This window comes from Diaporthe amygdali, assembly GCF_026229845.1.
Source record: "Diaporthe amygdali strain CAA958 chromosome Unknown NODE_17_length_903054_cov_64_435670, whole genome shotgun sequence".
NCBI classification, from domain to species: domain Eukaryota; kingdom Fungi; phylum Ascomycota; class Sordariomycetes; order Diaporthales; family Diaporthaceae; genus Diaporthe; species Diaporthe amygdali.
In genome coordinates this window covers 558,488-573,153 of record NW_026517037.1, presented here as the reverse complement: position 1 = coordinate 573,153, position 14,666 = coordinate 558,488, and the positions used below count along the sequence as shown (strand labels likewise).

The 14,666-nt window shown below is 51.0% G+C and overlaps 5 protein-coding genes across 5 annotated transcripts; 2 read left to right on the top strand and 3 right to left on the bottom strand.

Annotated features, from left to right (window-relative positions):
• Window positions 1-873: 873 nt before the first annotated feature.
• On the bottom strand, window positions 874-2,822 carry J7T55_005125 (uncharacterized protein; the record flags this gene model as incomplete). The annotated part of the gene is made up of 7 exons (XM_053144494.1): window positions 874-1,264; window positions 1,380-1,651; window positions 1,706-1,950; window positions 2,001-2,152; window positions 2,225-2,295; window positions 2,612-2,683; window positions 2,751-2,822. 7 exons carry the CDS (start codon window positions 2,820-2,822, stop codon window positions 874-876), a joined length of 1,275 nt encoding a protein of 424 aa, XP_052992849.1.
• A 385-nt stretch (window positions 2,823-3,207) lies between these two features.
• J7T55_005124 (uncharacterized protein) lies at window positions 3,208-4,639 on the bottom strand (the record flags this gene model as incomplete). The annotated part of the gene is made up of 3 exons (XM_053144493.1): window positions 3,208-3,584; window positions 3,728-4,517; window positions 4,580-4,639. The coding sequence occupies 3 exons, from the start codon at window positions 4,637-4,639 to the stop codon at window positions 3,208-3,210; spliced, it is 1,227 nt and encodes a 408-aa protein (XP_052992848.1).
• A 1,344-nt stretch (window positions 4,640-5,983) lies between these two features.
• J7T55_005123 (uncharacterized protein) lies at window positions 5,984-7,280 on the bottom strand (the record flags this gene model as incomplete). Its single annotated transcript, XM_053144492.1, has 4 exons — window positions 5,984-6,159; window positions 6,213-6,401; window positions 6,565-7,037; window positions 7,102-7,280. 4 exons carry the CDS (start codon window positions 7,278-7,280, stop codon window positions 5,984-5,986), a joined length of 1,017 nt encoding a protein of 338 aa, XP_052992847.1.
• A 1,206-nt stretch (window positions 7,281-8,486) lies between these two features.
• J7T55_005122 (pyridine nucleotide-disulfide oxidoreductase-like protein) lies at window positions 8,487-10,540 on the top strand (the record flags this gene model as incomplete). The annotated part of the gene is made up of 2 exons (XM_053144490.1): window positions 8,487-8,865; window positions 8,973-10,540. The coding sequence occupies 2 exons, from the start codon at window positions 8,487-8,489 to the stop codon at window positions 10,538-10,540; spliced, it is 1,947 nt and encodes a 648-aa protein (XP_052992846.1).
• A 1,200-nt stretch (window positions 10,541-11,740) lies between these two features.
• On the top strand, window positions 11,741-12,280 carry J7T55_005121 (uncharacterized protein; the record flags this gene model as incomplete). The annotated part of the gene is made up of 3 exons (XM_053144489.1): window positions 11,741-11,746; window positions 11,842-12,032; window positions 12,157-12,280. 3 exons carry the CDS (start codon window positions 11,741-11,743, stop codon window positions 12,278-12,280), a joined length of 321 nt encoding a protein of 106 aa, XP_052992845.1.
• Between the last annotated feature and the right edge of the window lie 2,386 nt (window positions 12,281-14,666).

The window sequence follows — 14,666 nt, the reverse complement described above, 5'->3', positions numbered from 1 at the left end:
CTCATAAAATTCACAAGATACCCTTGGCAGTCTCTGTTGTCTCAGAGAGACTTAGCCTTCACAGTGTGAAAGTGTGGCGATCAACAGATTGGTTACTAAACACGCAGTGCTGTGTGTCTATGCAAGGATAGCTGATTTCTCTTTGCCTCGGTGCACGCCAACTTGTTGAAATCTAGCACTAGGTGCAACTACTTTGCTTTTCTCAATTGTCATAAGATAATTCAATACTTTTGTGCTCTTTTGCAAAAATAGATGGTATCATTTCAGGATAGAAGCCAGTGTGGACGATCTGAAGTTAAGAGAATGTTTTATTGAACTTGACTCGAGACCCAGATGGTCATATATGCAGTGTCATGGAACTCATGTGATTATGGGAAGAATAGAACATCCATGCAGACACGTTTTGTACATGAACTGCCAAATGTAATTGGCTGCTCGCTGCCTTGATTTACGAAAGCGCGTTGTGTTTCGTGGCTTCAACCCTGCAAGCCATAACGTATAGTACCCTTTACAAAAACGATCCAGACAATAGGCCGAGCTCTAACTAGTATGATGGAGAAAGCTTCGATGTACTCGCTCTGTTTCCTGCCCACAACTTGCGATCATACATATATAGAATATAATAATTCATCAGTAGAAATGGTAGAGCTGTAGTCAAGCAGACTGTAAGAATGAAGCTCTGTTTCCACAGCTGATTGCAAAGACTTTATTTTCAAGCACTGTGTCTACCTTGTAGCAATTATCTACTCGCAATTTCACAGATCAATCATCAATAACAGAACCTGAACAGTCAAAAGAGAGAGCAGCCCAGCGCTCGTCAGTTCCATTCCGTGAGTAGACAAGAGTCGCCTTCATAATCCTTCTCTGCATTCTTCAAACAACTATAGGGTCAAGCTCGCTCGCACTGCTCTTCTCCCACGGGTGCGTCTTCTCAATCTGCCGTATCAGCTTCTCGTGTTCGGGGCTCCTTGGCTTGATATTTGCCTTGAATGGAGTGGGGTGACTGATGACGCCTGGCTCGAAGCTAACCGCCGGCTCAATCTCGTTGCCCGAGTCATCTAGACTCTTTGAGATGTGTAATACGGCCAATGAACGAGCAAGTGTCAGCCACACGGACGAGTCTCCAAGCTGCTTCCCAGGGCAGGTCCGCCGGCCAAATCCGAAGGCGTAATCGTACGGGTCTGGTGCAGGATTGGACCCCAGGAATCGTGAAGGGTCGAAGACTTCCGGATTGGGGTATACGGCTGGATCATGCGCGAACCACCTGGATTAAGGCGTGTCAGCATCGCCGGCGAGGTTTGTCTCGGACAAAGGAAGCGATTTGATATATTAAAATTGTGTAGAGCGAGTGGGGCAAAAAAGGCAAAAGGGGTACGAACCATATATTCGGAATTATGATGGCACCCTTGGGGATCAAGTAGCCTTCAAAAACATCGTCCTGAGTGACCAGGTGTGGGAGACCCATGGGTACAAGTGGATGCCATCGGAACACCTCCTTCAGAACGGCCTCCACGTACGGGAGATTTTCGCGGTCATTCAATGTTGGAAGACGATCGCCTCCGACGACTCGATCGATCTCTTCCCATGCTTTTTGCTGCACTCCAGGGTGCAGTACCATAGCGAGGAAGAAAGTAGATATTGAGCTGACCGACTGCGGTATCAATCAGCCAACTTGAATCCCACACAACGGTTTCAGATATCTTACTGTGTCAGCTCCTCCGGTGTACAAAGACGCAGCGCTCCATTTCAGAACGTATTCTTCCTCGGCACTCATTTTCCCATCGGCTTTTTCGTAGAGCGCGGACACATAAGATGGATCGAAGTGTTGCTCTTTCATCTTCTTTCTGACGAATTGCATCGGCCTCTCGCCAAGTTCCGACAGCGTTGCTTTCCACTTGATTGCTAAATTTTGGAACCCGGCTCCGGGCACCCATTTGGGGAGATATCTTACTGGAAGTTGTCAGTGGGCGATGAGATCAGAATGAAGATGAGTGACTGACAAACCGGGATCGTGTCGACCAACCAGGCACCGGGGACAGTAGCGGCCGAGAATTGGTAAAGGGCCTGATCCGCTATATCGACGAGTGGGTCTTTTCCATGTGGCTCGATAGTGTAACCGTAGGCCATCTTCAGAATTATTGCTCCAGCCTCGCTACCGCAATTATTTCAGCTGTGCCATGATTTTGATGAGGGGATTCGAGGGAAGGCTGGGTGTAAAGCTCACGTTCTAATATGGCTTATGAATTCAGCAGGTTTGTCGAGAACTCGAAGCAAGAAACGATGAACCTCGACTTCCTGTAGCTCAGTGTAACGTGATATTCCTGCTTTTGTTCCTACAAAAGCATGGATTGGCCTCCGATATGCCCGTAGTTTGTCATTGTAGAATTGGGTTGCAAGTAGATCTTCCCAGCCGCACATTTCATTCCCGAAGATCATTCTAGGTCTTGATGAATATATTGCGGATCGCCTTTCCAGCAGCTCATTTGCTATTTCAGTTGAGTGCAGCGCAATAATCGTCGTTCCAAGGGCAGAAAGGGAAGTAATAGGGCCTACATGTTATGGTCAAGAAGAGTCTCAACTTTCGCCGAGTATAGTGTGGGACGAGACTTACCATAGCTCTCTCGGTGCTTACGCCAGAACTCCCATTCACGGACACCGGGAGAGGGTAAGTCAGTGATATTCCCTAGCAGTGGCCAAGGTTTTGGTCCAGGTGGCAACGGATATGGCTTTTTCTTTCTGATAAGAATTACAATTCTGATTGCCGCGTACGCGACAATTGCCAGCAGAAGGCTGCTCACGGTATCTATTGTCAAGAACATCATGCTGTGTCCGGTCGGGAAAATTTTGGAAAAAGCCAAGATGCTTACAGTACCATTCAGCGAGAGAGGGACGGTGGTCCGGTACATATGTAAATACTTCGTCAGCAAAGCACCAAGCGGCGTTAGGTGATATCAATTCATGCGCAAATGCGATTACAACTGAACCCCCTCAATTTTATCGCACTGCCGACAAAGATATTCGCGACGATCTACACTGCATGATTAAGTGCTTACGCCTTGACAATTCAGCAAGACTTTGCGGTTGTCAAGTATGGCGTGTATTATATGGCGTGTATTACGCCAAGGTTGTTCTCCACAGCGACTGTCACTCAAAATCTGAAGGCAGTTAGCTGGCACCATGGGGTTACGTTGTATTTCGTCTATTGTATTACTTGCTATCTTTGGCAAGCTTCTCATTCTCTGTGCCGACTGGCACTTCACCGGACCGTCCCTCTGTCGTTGCCGATAAATCTCGCGGCACCAGAATTTGACGACCTTCTGCCACATGCACCTCTTCTTCGGGCTCCCCTGGCCTCGTGCGCCCTACTGTCCCGAATGCTCTTTGAAGCGCCGATTCCCATTGTCGTTGGATACCTTCTTGGACATTCTTCTTCTGTTTCGCTTGGAAAGTAGAATCTAGCATTCTGAATTGTCGCACGAAATCTCGCAGACTGTTAAGTGCGCTCAACTCCACCTTGAGCTTGAAGCTGTAGATGAAATCCTTGACTTTGATCTGCACATAATTGTAGCCCATATATTCCAGAACTGGCAGAAAGATTAGCCCGACAAATCAATGTGCGAGTGCAATTTTTCCCCGGCTCGATTATGGGACAGGGAAAATGTACGAAAAGAAATGGCCAAACTTATGGCCATTAGGAACAAGGAGATCCCATCGGTTGTTTGCTTACCCAGAATGCTTGTATCCAGGAGGAGAACCACTAGGTTGGCCAAGATAAGCGTTCTCAGCGTGGTCTTCATCGCTGCGGTATCTTCAGACTCCATACGGCGTCCATATTGCTTCAAGAAGTGTCTACACCGCCACAGGTAGAGCATGGATAGTGTGATCTCCTGCAAGAAAAAGACGGTCACTTCCGTCCTCTCCATAATATCATATGCCCTTATCAGTGGCTTTGACTGTATAGCCCTTGCTGAAACGTTGATCGCGAAAGCACCGCCGTGCATCGTCAGGCCGTTGAAAATGATCATCGCCAGGATGAATGTCATGATGCGGTTGTCGACCCAAAGCAGGTGGAGCCGTGAGTACAGGACCAGCGACTGGCCACTGACCATGGGAATCCAGCCAGCTGAGCCCAACACCACCACAAACATGCTGTTCTGGCTGCCGAGGCTGAAGTCGATAACTTGCGCCACTGAGCATATGATGACCCCGAAGGCGGCTATGATTATGCTCCAATAATATAGCGTGCGGCGCCGTTTAAATGTCCATAATACGACCAGCACGATCTCGCAAGCGTTCCACAGTCCTATGCCCGCCAGGCATGCCAATGTGAACCAGAGTCCTTTGGAGTTCTCCACGACCGACACCGCCGTGTCTCGACGTACCAGGTGTGATGTATCTGGGCTTGAGAGAATGCCCGGCAGCGAGTCGGGCGGTAAGAGGGCTCCCATGCTGAGGTACTGTCGCTGGCGGGAGGGGGAGGGCTGTGCTGGGCTGAGCGAAACGTCCGCAGACGTCGTCTGCTACAAGCAGCTGTGAATGGAGGAAAATGCCCCGACTTGAGCTACATAGCTGAACTGACAGACACTGCCAGCAAGGTCTGCAGACATTGAGATGAAGAGACTGCCCTCCGCTGCTCCATGATCTCAGGTGGGGTGAGCCAACCGGTCAAAAGGCGTCAGAGCGGTATTAGAAACTTTGTTCCGACCGCAGACAAGGATGATATACTGTAGTGGCCACGATCATTAGACTTTGCAGCCCTCCTCCAATGCGTTTTCCTGGCCAATTATCCTTGGGGATGAGACGTATCAACATGTTCTAGAAGCAATCAGAACCATGACACATATCCTATCAGCCGTCCCACAGGCTAATACCACCGCTTCTGCATGGCGGTGCTGCGGTATGACCTGCCCGGCCAATATCGCAAAGTTAAATAGGTGACATGACTCGGTTTACAGTGGAGGATGGCAACGACTCGCACACATCGCGATCGGCTGAGCTGATGCTTAGTTATTCTCTGCATGGGACGACTGACTAAGAACCAGAGACACACGTACGTTCTCATCGTCAGATGAGGTCATAGTACTTATTGTTGACCAAGTCCAGTTGTTGACAGCGCGTTTGTACCACATCAGGAGGGTGTCGGCAAAAGGCCGGCGCGAAAGATCATTTTCAAGCGTGTGCTCTCTTGTTGAATAACCCTGCCTTTATGTTTTTGAGAATCAATTACCCTGCCAAACATTCTTCCATGCCTCGCTATGGAATGGCCTGTGAGGGCGCAGCATCGAACTTGAATCCAACGCCGCGCGCCACCAGGCTCGGGGCCAAAATCAGCACTCGGATTCTTCCGAGCACGAGGCACTGACATCGGCGTGTAATTGTAGAAGGCTCCGAGAAGAGCTTGGGTAATAGCTGCGTCCGAGTATGCGAGTCTGGCGTTAGGCAATGATTTGGGATGGCGTGAAAGTCTCGCATGTGCCATTCGTGGACCAGCAAGCTGCTCCTTTTCGGACGATGCCTCGGCATGAGCGTATAAGAGTCTCGCCCTAGCCCACGGACCTTAACCGGGTTTCGAACTCGTTGTCAGCCGACCTTGTATCCCTCGGGTTGACAACAACCAACAAAGACGCATTGCACCTCTAGCATCTTTCCCTGTACCTAACATCGATGGCAGTCGAAATTTGTCCCATTTACGACTTTGCATCGAATCGGCCAACCATGGCCAGGGCGTGAAGCGCGATTACAAGAGCCCTTCAAACAGTCACAGAGACTGCGACAGTCTGGTCTCTTTATGTTTCCAGTTGAGCAGTTCCTTACAGCCTTTTAGATATAGGATTTCTGCGTCAGAGAAGGGTTGATTGTCTACAAATTCGACGAGAAGTATATGTCGACTGATTTGCAAGCTAGTTATAAGGAGCTGGTAGGTATTCAAAACCTTCAATGAGCACCATCTGTCTCCCTGTTCCCCCGGAGGTAACTAAATGCCTTAAAATATGGCCAAAGCGTTTGGTGGGGATGCGACGAGACCAGGGTGATTCAAAGGGGCCGATGTCAGCATGAAAGAATAGCGACCGGTCTTTCTGCAGTATGAAGAGAGCTCCTTGAGGTCCCACAGCTCCCCGATGGGCAGTCCAAAGAGCGAGAGAAAGTATTGATGAAGGACTGAGCAGTCAGCAAGCAGACCAGTGCAAGACTCGCCTTTGTCTGAGACTTACCTAGATCTCCAACAGAACCTTCCGTCCCATCTGGTTTAAGCGGGGGATACGCCTCAAACGACTGGCTGTCGCCAGCGACAGCGGAAAAATGTTTATTCCAAACCCATTTCGCCGTCTCAACACTGCCGTGTAACCCTGATAACTTGGCTTTCTGCATCTTGGCGAAGTCTTCTGGTGTAGGATTCTCCCCTAAAAACATCACATTAGCCTTTTCTATTTCCGTAAGGTTTGAATTTTTACTGAAGCTGTCTGAAGTAGGACTTAAGGAATTTCCTCGAGGGCTTTTGCCACCTAGCATGATCGGCTGTAGAAAGCCCAGAAGCGTTTGTGAAGTTGTGTAGGTGTCTCTTACAAATTTCTGTCACCCCCGTTCTGATGATCAATATGTCGCCGTGGAGGAACTCCACGCCCTGATGGCGAGCCACTTCTTCAACGTCTTCGACCGTGATGCGATAACCATCGAGGCAGTGGTATGGCTTGGATTGGGATTCCATGTAAGCTTTGAAGTCAATCAAGACGCCTCTGCCGACAAGACCGCCGCGAGAGTGCCAGTGGTCGATGGTAGGCTGTTTGTTCTCCGCGGTGGTCTGGGGCGAGTCGAGGCCTTCTTGCGTCGGCTTGATGCCGTTGTATGCGAGACCAGAGGGCTGGTGCTGCATGTGTACCAGGCTGTCCCACTGACTGCTGAATTGCGTGTTGAATTCGAGCTCGTCATCCCAGCCGTGGGAGCCAGGAGGCATGAGTCCGCTGGATGATAAAGACACGACCTTGTGAGCGGGTGACCTTCGGCCTGGCAAAGGAATCTTGATACCATTGAGAGGCCAGCTGTGGTACGTTGTCAATGTGGAATCTTATGAAGTATCGTGGCTCCGTTCGTGTGACAGCATACTTAAGGGAAATGGAAACCCCGTTCTTGACTTCTGTTGCGGCGGCCGCGACGATGTCAGGCGTGAGGAGGTTGAGAGTACCCAGTAAGTCCTTCTTGCCATCTTTGTCAAACACGCCCCAGGCGCACCCTTGAGGCATTCCCTCGACCTTGGGGAGACTATCGAAGTCGGGTATGGTCATCGTGAACAAGGAGCGATGTCTTCCTCTACAATTGGGTGAGACTGAAGCCAGTAGCGGACAAATTGTTTCGAGAGTAGGCAGCTACAGCGCGAGCACTCGAAGAGGCTGGTAATCTCTTGTTTACGCTTCCCGATTCAAGTGGAAGAGACTTTGCAGTGGAATTGCCTCACTCAAAAACCCCTCCTTCAAACACATCGTGGCAGGATTGCAGCTATCGTGGATTTGCTGTTGGGCCGACCCACTATTCTGCACACCGTACCGTATACCCGGGCAAAACGTACAAGCCTGAATGGACCCCTGATTCCTGAAAGGAACAAGCGAAGATTTAGTCCACAACGGCTTTCCGCACTACCAGCATCCTCCAAGCGTTTCCGCAGCTAGCTTGTTGGCGCGATCGCATCCTACCAACCAGCATGTTGAGGAACATGACCTGGTTTTCGAATTATGTACGCCGAGCCCGTCCCTTGCCAGGAGAGCTAGACTATGTACACACATGGGAAAGATGAGCATTATATGCGCGTAATATACCAAGCCGCTGGTAGCCTGGTCGACGTACACTTACTCATGGAGTCATGATATCCGATCACGAATACGCACTCCCGAGTTCGAATAAGAATGTTCAACTCCATTCCTCTCTCAATACCTGCAGATAGCCAGGAAAAGTAAGTCACATATGCATGAACGGGCGCCACATCACTCCTCGCAGGTTGGCTTCAGCCATAGGGGCAAAGTACGATAAATCATCATCATCGGAGGCTCTCACAGATGGTACTTGCAAACCTTTCAACTCTCAAGACGGTGCAGGGTCAACAGTGGCAATTGGCTGGTGCTTTGGACTTCCCTTTGTATTACAGAGTAGTCCGCACTTGTACTCCCTATCCTGCCCAGGTGGTGCAGTGGCTGTATTGGCGGTTTCCTCATGAAAGCCCTGGTTCCTCAAAAGTCGAAACAGGTGCGGGGATACAGAATGAATCGATCGACGTTGTGGATCCACTTGTCCAACGGCCCATTGAAGTAGCGTCAAGAGTCTTGCAATCTATCCTATTAGTACCTGCTAGGCCCCGAAGAAACAGCGCAAGAAGCTTAGTACCCTTCAGGACAATAGGACGCTGATTTCAACATACAGCTCGTTACTTCTCTGCTTCTGAACTTCTGGATTTTGGAAAGTAATATCCTAGCATCAGCAGTGCTGCAAGTTAACACAATATGGGCTCTCACGAAGACGGAGGCATGGCGGCAAGTGGTGTAGATGCTGGTGCAGTGATGCAAAAGTACACCGAGGAAGCTCAAAAGCGCGTGATTTACCGTCCCCAGGGCATGGCACACTACGCTGACCTCCGGACCATCGAGTCTGGCCGGTTTCACGCTCTTGCCGAGGACCCATGGGCCGACCATGACGCCCTCAACGCCCGGGAGCCACCGCTGAAGGACGGTGACAAGGCGAAAGTGGTCATTCTGGGTGGAGGATTCGGTGCGCTTCTTGCTGCGGTGAGGCTCATCAAGCAGGGTTTCGATGCCAATGATATCCGGTTCGTGGACTCAGCGGGTGGCTTTGGTGGGACTTGGTACTGGAATCGTTATCCAGGTATGCACAAGAAGCCTAACATTGCGATCTGACTGACAGAGCGCCTCCATATGCTGGGTCTGGTTGTTGGGTGTGTCTCTCGATTCTAACACGCTGTAACCTACCAGGTCTGCACTGTGATGTTGAGTCGTACGTCTATTTGCCATTCCTGGAAGAGACGGGCTATGTGCCGAAAAAGAAGTATTCCCCCGGGTATGAGATCTTGGAGCACTCAGAGAGGATTGCAAAGCATTGGAACCTCGCAGACAAGGGCCTCTTCAGAACTGAGGTCTCGGATCTGACATGGAACGAAGATGGCAAGACATGGACAGTCAGCATGATAGAGACCCGAGGCCCTGGCCAGTCTCCTCGCAAACTGAAAGTCGAGGCTCAGTACTTCATCATCGCGTCCGGCGTGCTCTCCCGGCCCCAGGTCCCCAAGATTCCTGGGCTCGAGTCGTTCGCTGGCAATATGTTTCACACATCCCGTTGGGACTGGACTGTCACAGGAGGCACACCCGCCGACGCGAACTTGAGCAATCTCAAGGACAAGAGGGTAGGCATCATCGGCACAGGCGCAACCGCAATCCAAGTTGTACCGAACCTCGCAAGACATGTGAAAGAGCTGCACGTCTTCCAGCGCACTCCGGCGGCGGTACATAGGCGTGACCAGCGGGACACAGACCAGCATGAGTGGAAGACACAGATTGCCGCCAAGAAGGGCTGGCAAGACGAGCGGACGATAAACTTCACTTCCTACGTCTGCAGGGCCGGCGGCTCTGACGAGGTTAACCTGGTCGACGACGACTGGACCAAGATCGATGCGTATCATGCCATCCTCGGGTCTACCCGCAAGCCTCCCGTGGAACCAACTCCCGAGGCTATCGGGGCCCACGTTGCTGAATTTGTAGGCTTAGACCTACCACACGGAGAGGCGCTCAGGAGGAGGGTCGATGACATCGTGAAGGACAAAGACACCGCAGCCAAGCTCAAGCCGTGGTATCACTCCTGGTGCAAGCGCCCGACCTTCAGCGACGAGTACCTGCAGGCTTTCAACCTGCCGAACGTGCATCTCATTGACACGGATGGGCGCGGCGTCGAGTCCGCGAACGAGAAAGGCCTTGTGTTCGACGGCAAGGAGTACCCGCTGGACGTGTTGGTCCTGTCCACCGGGTTCATATCCACATCGGCCGGGGGAGGAGACCCTGCCCTCCGGTCGGGGATCCGTGTCTCGGGCCGCAATGGGTTGGTGTTCCAGGAAAAATGGAAGGCGCAAGGAGCGACGACGTTGCACGGCCTCCTCAGCCACGACTTTCCGAACCTGTTCTTCCTCAGTCCTTTGCAGGCAGGGAGCGCCCCGAACAACGTTCACATGCTGGACGTCCAGGCCAAACACCTTGCCTACATCCTCGGCCAGGCAAGGGATAAGAACGCGGCGACCGTCGAGGTGTCGGCAGAAAGCGAGGAGGCGTGGAGCCTGAAGTGTATGGCTGGTGCAGCGTGGTATGCGGTCGTTCCGATGTGTACTCCAGGGGCCATGACGAACGAAGGAGAGGGTTATGGCAAGCAGCCAGAACCAGCAGAGGCGATGAAGAAGGCCCGGGCATCGCCTTGGTCGGGAGGTCTATTAAGCTACGACAAGATATTGGCAGAGTGGAGGGAAAAGGGCGATATGGCCGGAGTGATCTTCGAGTAATGAGCCGTCAAAGCGTTGTAGAGGAGATCGTCTGCTGATCATGACCTCGGCGTCGTTTGTTGTTCATCATCTCAATACGCACAAGAGGGTGTTGAAGAAATGACAGCATAAGCAGAGGATTCAAGGACGCACATTAGATGCACTGCGGCCCAGACATTTCATATCAGGCATTGGGAGGCCCTCTTTTCTGTTTTCCCAAATCAGGCATTTCACTGATCTCCGCTGCTCCAGACTGCCAGGGTTACTCACGGACAATCTTTCCGTGGACTGGTCGATCACGCTCATCTATCTGTATGCAGCGAACTGTGTGGTGGGCTGCCGCGACATGCATATTTGGAGCATTCCGGTACAAGCAGTGATCATCAGGAACGGCTTTTGGAAATGAAAACTGGGCCGTAGGCGGCTGTAAAAACCGGAGCCCGTCAGAGCGGAGATAATTGGACTGAATCGACCATGACAGGGACTGAGTTCAGAGATACAGATCGAAAACTCAATTGTGCAACTGTAAGAATGAATGAAGGCCAGCAGACGAAGCCCATTTACGCGGCCAAGCGAAATAGACGAGCTCGTGTGCGACTTTTCAGGCTGCCTCCCGCCAGCCCCTGAAACCTTGTGTCACTCTCAAACCTGAGTAAGGGAGACAGATGTCTTATAACCTTGAGACTTCCTCTACAACAGACAATTGCCTTCGGCATACCAAAAACTGTTTGTCCCTATGTACTCAATCAGCGTCATGTTCGGACTTAAGGCTGCATCAGACTCTATGCTTTTCTTGTGGATAATGCGGCTTTCCACGGGCAGTAAACAAAACACAATGTTTGGGACAGGCGGATGCCAAAATGTGGATCAGGATTCAGGATCAACCCGGCGGAAGCCCCATTTGCAACTGCCTGCAAATTGGGATTCACAGTGCCAATCCGCCCCGTACCAGTAGGCAGCCGACAATGCCACTTGATTCAGGGGGAGCGACACGATTGTGACGTCTGTTCCTCTCATCATTGCCGAGCAAGGTGTGAAAGTGCAAGTCCCCTAGCATCCGCATACATTCCACATTTATTGTCTCTTTTGAAGTTCAGACTCGAGAGAATAAGTCTTCCGTCTCGCGCACTCCGGATCTCCTGTCCACTCGTTGACACCAACCGACTTTCGTTCACTTTCAACTGCAGTCACTCCTTGCACTCTTAACATCAAGCCGATACCATGAAGGTACGAACGAACCCCAGTATTGCTCAACAACTCCATTAGGAATATGAAGCGAGATCCGAAAAAACGAAGTCGAGAAACTAACGTGACCCAACTAGACCACTGCCTTCTTCACCTTCATTGGCGCCGCCAGCGCTCTTGTCGCCCGTCTCCCTCCCATCGCCGGAACGGCATTCGAGGCACCCAACACGCTCATCCAGTACCAGCGATGGTGCCCCGTGTGTGAGACTGTTGCTCTCAACCAGGCGTGCATCGCCAAGCGCGCCAGCTGCCAGTCCAGCACCCTCGTGTACGTATAAGAATCCTAACGGTGGTCTTGTGTGGCCTCGCCCCACGGGCCTCGCCATGCCTAAACACCTAACATCCCGGAACCATGTTTCACTGTGTCGACAATTCACTGACCCATATAACAGCGTCCCTGACAGTGCTCCGGAGTGCTCCGAGCGCTGCAGCAACACTTGCCAACTGTCGCCTGTCTCGGACAGCGACTACGGCTACAGCTGCAACGTCACCATGCCCGCAACTGGCGCCAACTAATACATGGCATGGAATCCCAAAATTCGGTTCGCGATGAAAAGACAGATGAACGAATGAGGGCAGGGTCGGGATTAGCAGTTGTCAACAGGTGTGTAGAGATGGAAATATACTTACATGGAGCGGGCTCGTCACAGGGCCGCTGGCTTAGAACATAATGTCTTGATACCAGGTCTGCAAGGACCACTTTGATTGCAGCCTTTGAATACTCTCCTTGAAATCACCTATGCGATACCTATGAGTTTTACCATGCTACTTACTGTATTGTGGACCAGAGTGATCTCTGCCATTAAGTTCGCCTTGGAACAATCCAGCTGTCCAGCCCCCCTCTCATAGTATTCAGCTCGATATGTTACACTGACAGTACACTCGAAGGGTTTTCGAACAATATTTCATATCAGTCACGGCAAAATTACTGAACGTAGCAGAAGACTACCTAAGTAGCGTTGATGTGTCACTGAAACGCAGCCGTTCTCCACTTGAGGTACATGCACAACCTGTTCATAGCGATTTGCAAGAAGATAGAGCCGCTTTCACAGCTCTGTGCACTTAACGGCAGTCATTTATTTGTCAAGATACTCATGTCATCAGCATAAAGATGAATTAGAGAAAGGAGTTTTCAGACATGCTATGTACGGGTTTGGGAGGTCTGACTTCAGTATTGGGCAAAGTTCTTAAGCGACTCACCATTCAAAAACAATGTATTTGAATTCATAAAGCCGTCATATTCATGAGCTGGCGCGTATAAGAGCGGACTACGCGAATTGAAGCTCCTTGTAGTGCTATACTAAGCAGCACTGCTTACTTATAGTAAACGTAAGAAGTCAAAAAAGCTCACGTCAGAGTACTTGCCCAAATTAAGGTTGACCATTCCTAGCACCCATGATCAGTCACCCGACGGGATTAGTGACAGGACCCGCCCACCTCTTCGGACCGAAACTGCTAGTCAGCTCGCTTTGCCGAGTCAGTCTGGCTTATGAGCATGCATCTGGGTTGAGCCGCATTGCCTGCAGAACATGTTTTCATGTTGGAATTCGAAAACTTAGTCATCAGTTGTTTGCAGCTGAGCTCCCAGACTTTAGGAGAAGAACAGAGATTCTGAGAACTCGAGACACTGCGAGGGGGCCTCAGAAAGTAGAATCAAATTTGGTTAGGTCTGATTGTTGGAATTCTCGCTGGAATTATTTTCAAAGAGGTGAATGCTCTTTCAGCTATCGTACCTAAGTACCCCAGGAACATAGGTGGACGAGAAAGTCCTCTTTGACAGCAAATCATACGTTGCAAGAGAGCGGCATTTTCCATCTGGGAGACCACTCAGTCCGTCATTAGGAACAATAGTTCATTACTCTATCCAGTAGGCATTGAAAGAACTTTCCAGGGCTCATGCATGAGTGGCTGCTAGATATGCAAACAGGCACGCAATCAGGTAGCTCGCTTAGAACACGCGTGACCCTCCAACAGACAATCGAGAACTAACATCTCTTTGTGTTGAGCCGACTTTGTCCTACGTTCTGGCCCCAACAATACATTCGAGGGTGGCGACGTCGACACCAAAGCGCATCTCGTACCATCAGAGACTGGAGAGATAACCGGCAGAGGGCGTGGGGTGGAATCTCGTGATGATTGCTCTACTGAACATGTAGCGCAAGAGCCTAAGTGCAGAGCCAGGCTACTCAGATAGACGATCTTGAGCCCGGGGCACAAACCACGGGAGGTTATCTCGACCTAGCGGGTCGCTAGGCAGAGGGCAGACCTCTCCAACAACAAGCGCTTTATCTCAACGCACGGGGAAGGGATTCCGTCTGGAGGATGCTGTTTGTTCTCTAGTGAGACATCTGCGGCTGGGTTGCTGCAGCAAAAGAACTGCAGCAAAGTAGCTTTGAGACACCCGAAAGCTATCTAGCGGGCCGCGGTTCCAATCGCGGGCGGCGGCTGTCACTCTTCGTTTCCGGCAAGCTTACTTGACTAGCTACGGGGTCACTCGTCTCGTGACGGGTTTTGCGACTAAATGGCTATTCCCAGTGCGGAGGGGCAAATCGCAGTGGGCGAATTGACGTCGGCGTGCAACTATCGCTGTCCAGAAACGTCGGCCCCCAATGGCAGGACGGGAAGGCGACGAAGGAGGTTGAGGTTCATGATACACGATTGAATCGACAATCTTCACCGTCGTTGTGGACTCTTATGTCAGAAAATTCCAGACCCGTCCGAACCCGGCAGAACCCCAGATACCACCTTGTCACCGACAGATTGGAAGTGTGTGTGACTCGCGTGCCACAAATGCAGCCTTCCCAAACAGAGCAGCTGGTGATGCAGATCCCCTCGTGTCGGTGACAAAGCAATGCGCCCGGCCAGCTGGGGCAAAACCGACAAATGAGAACAGAGGAGCTCA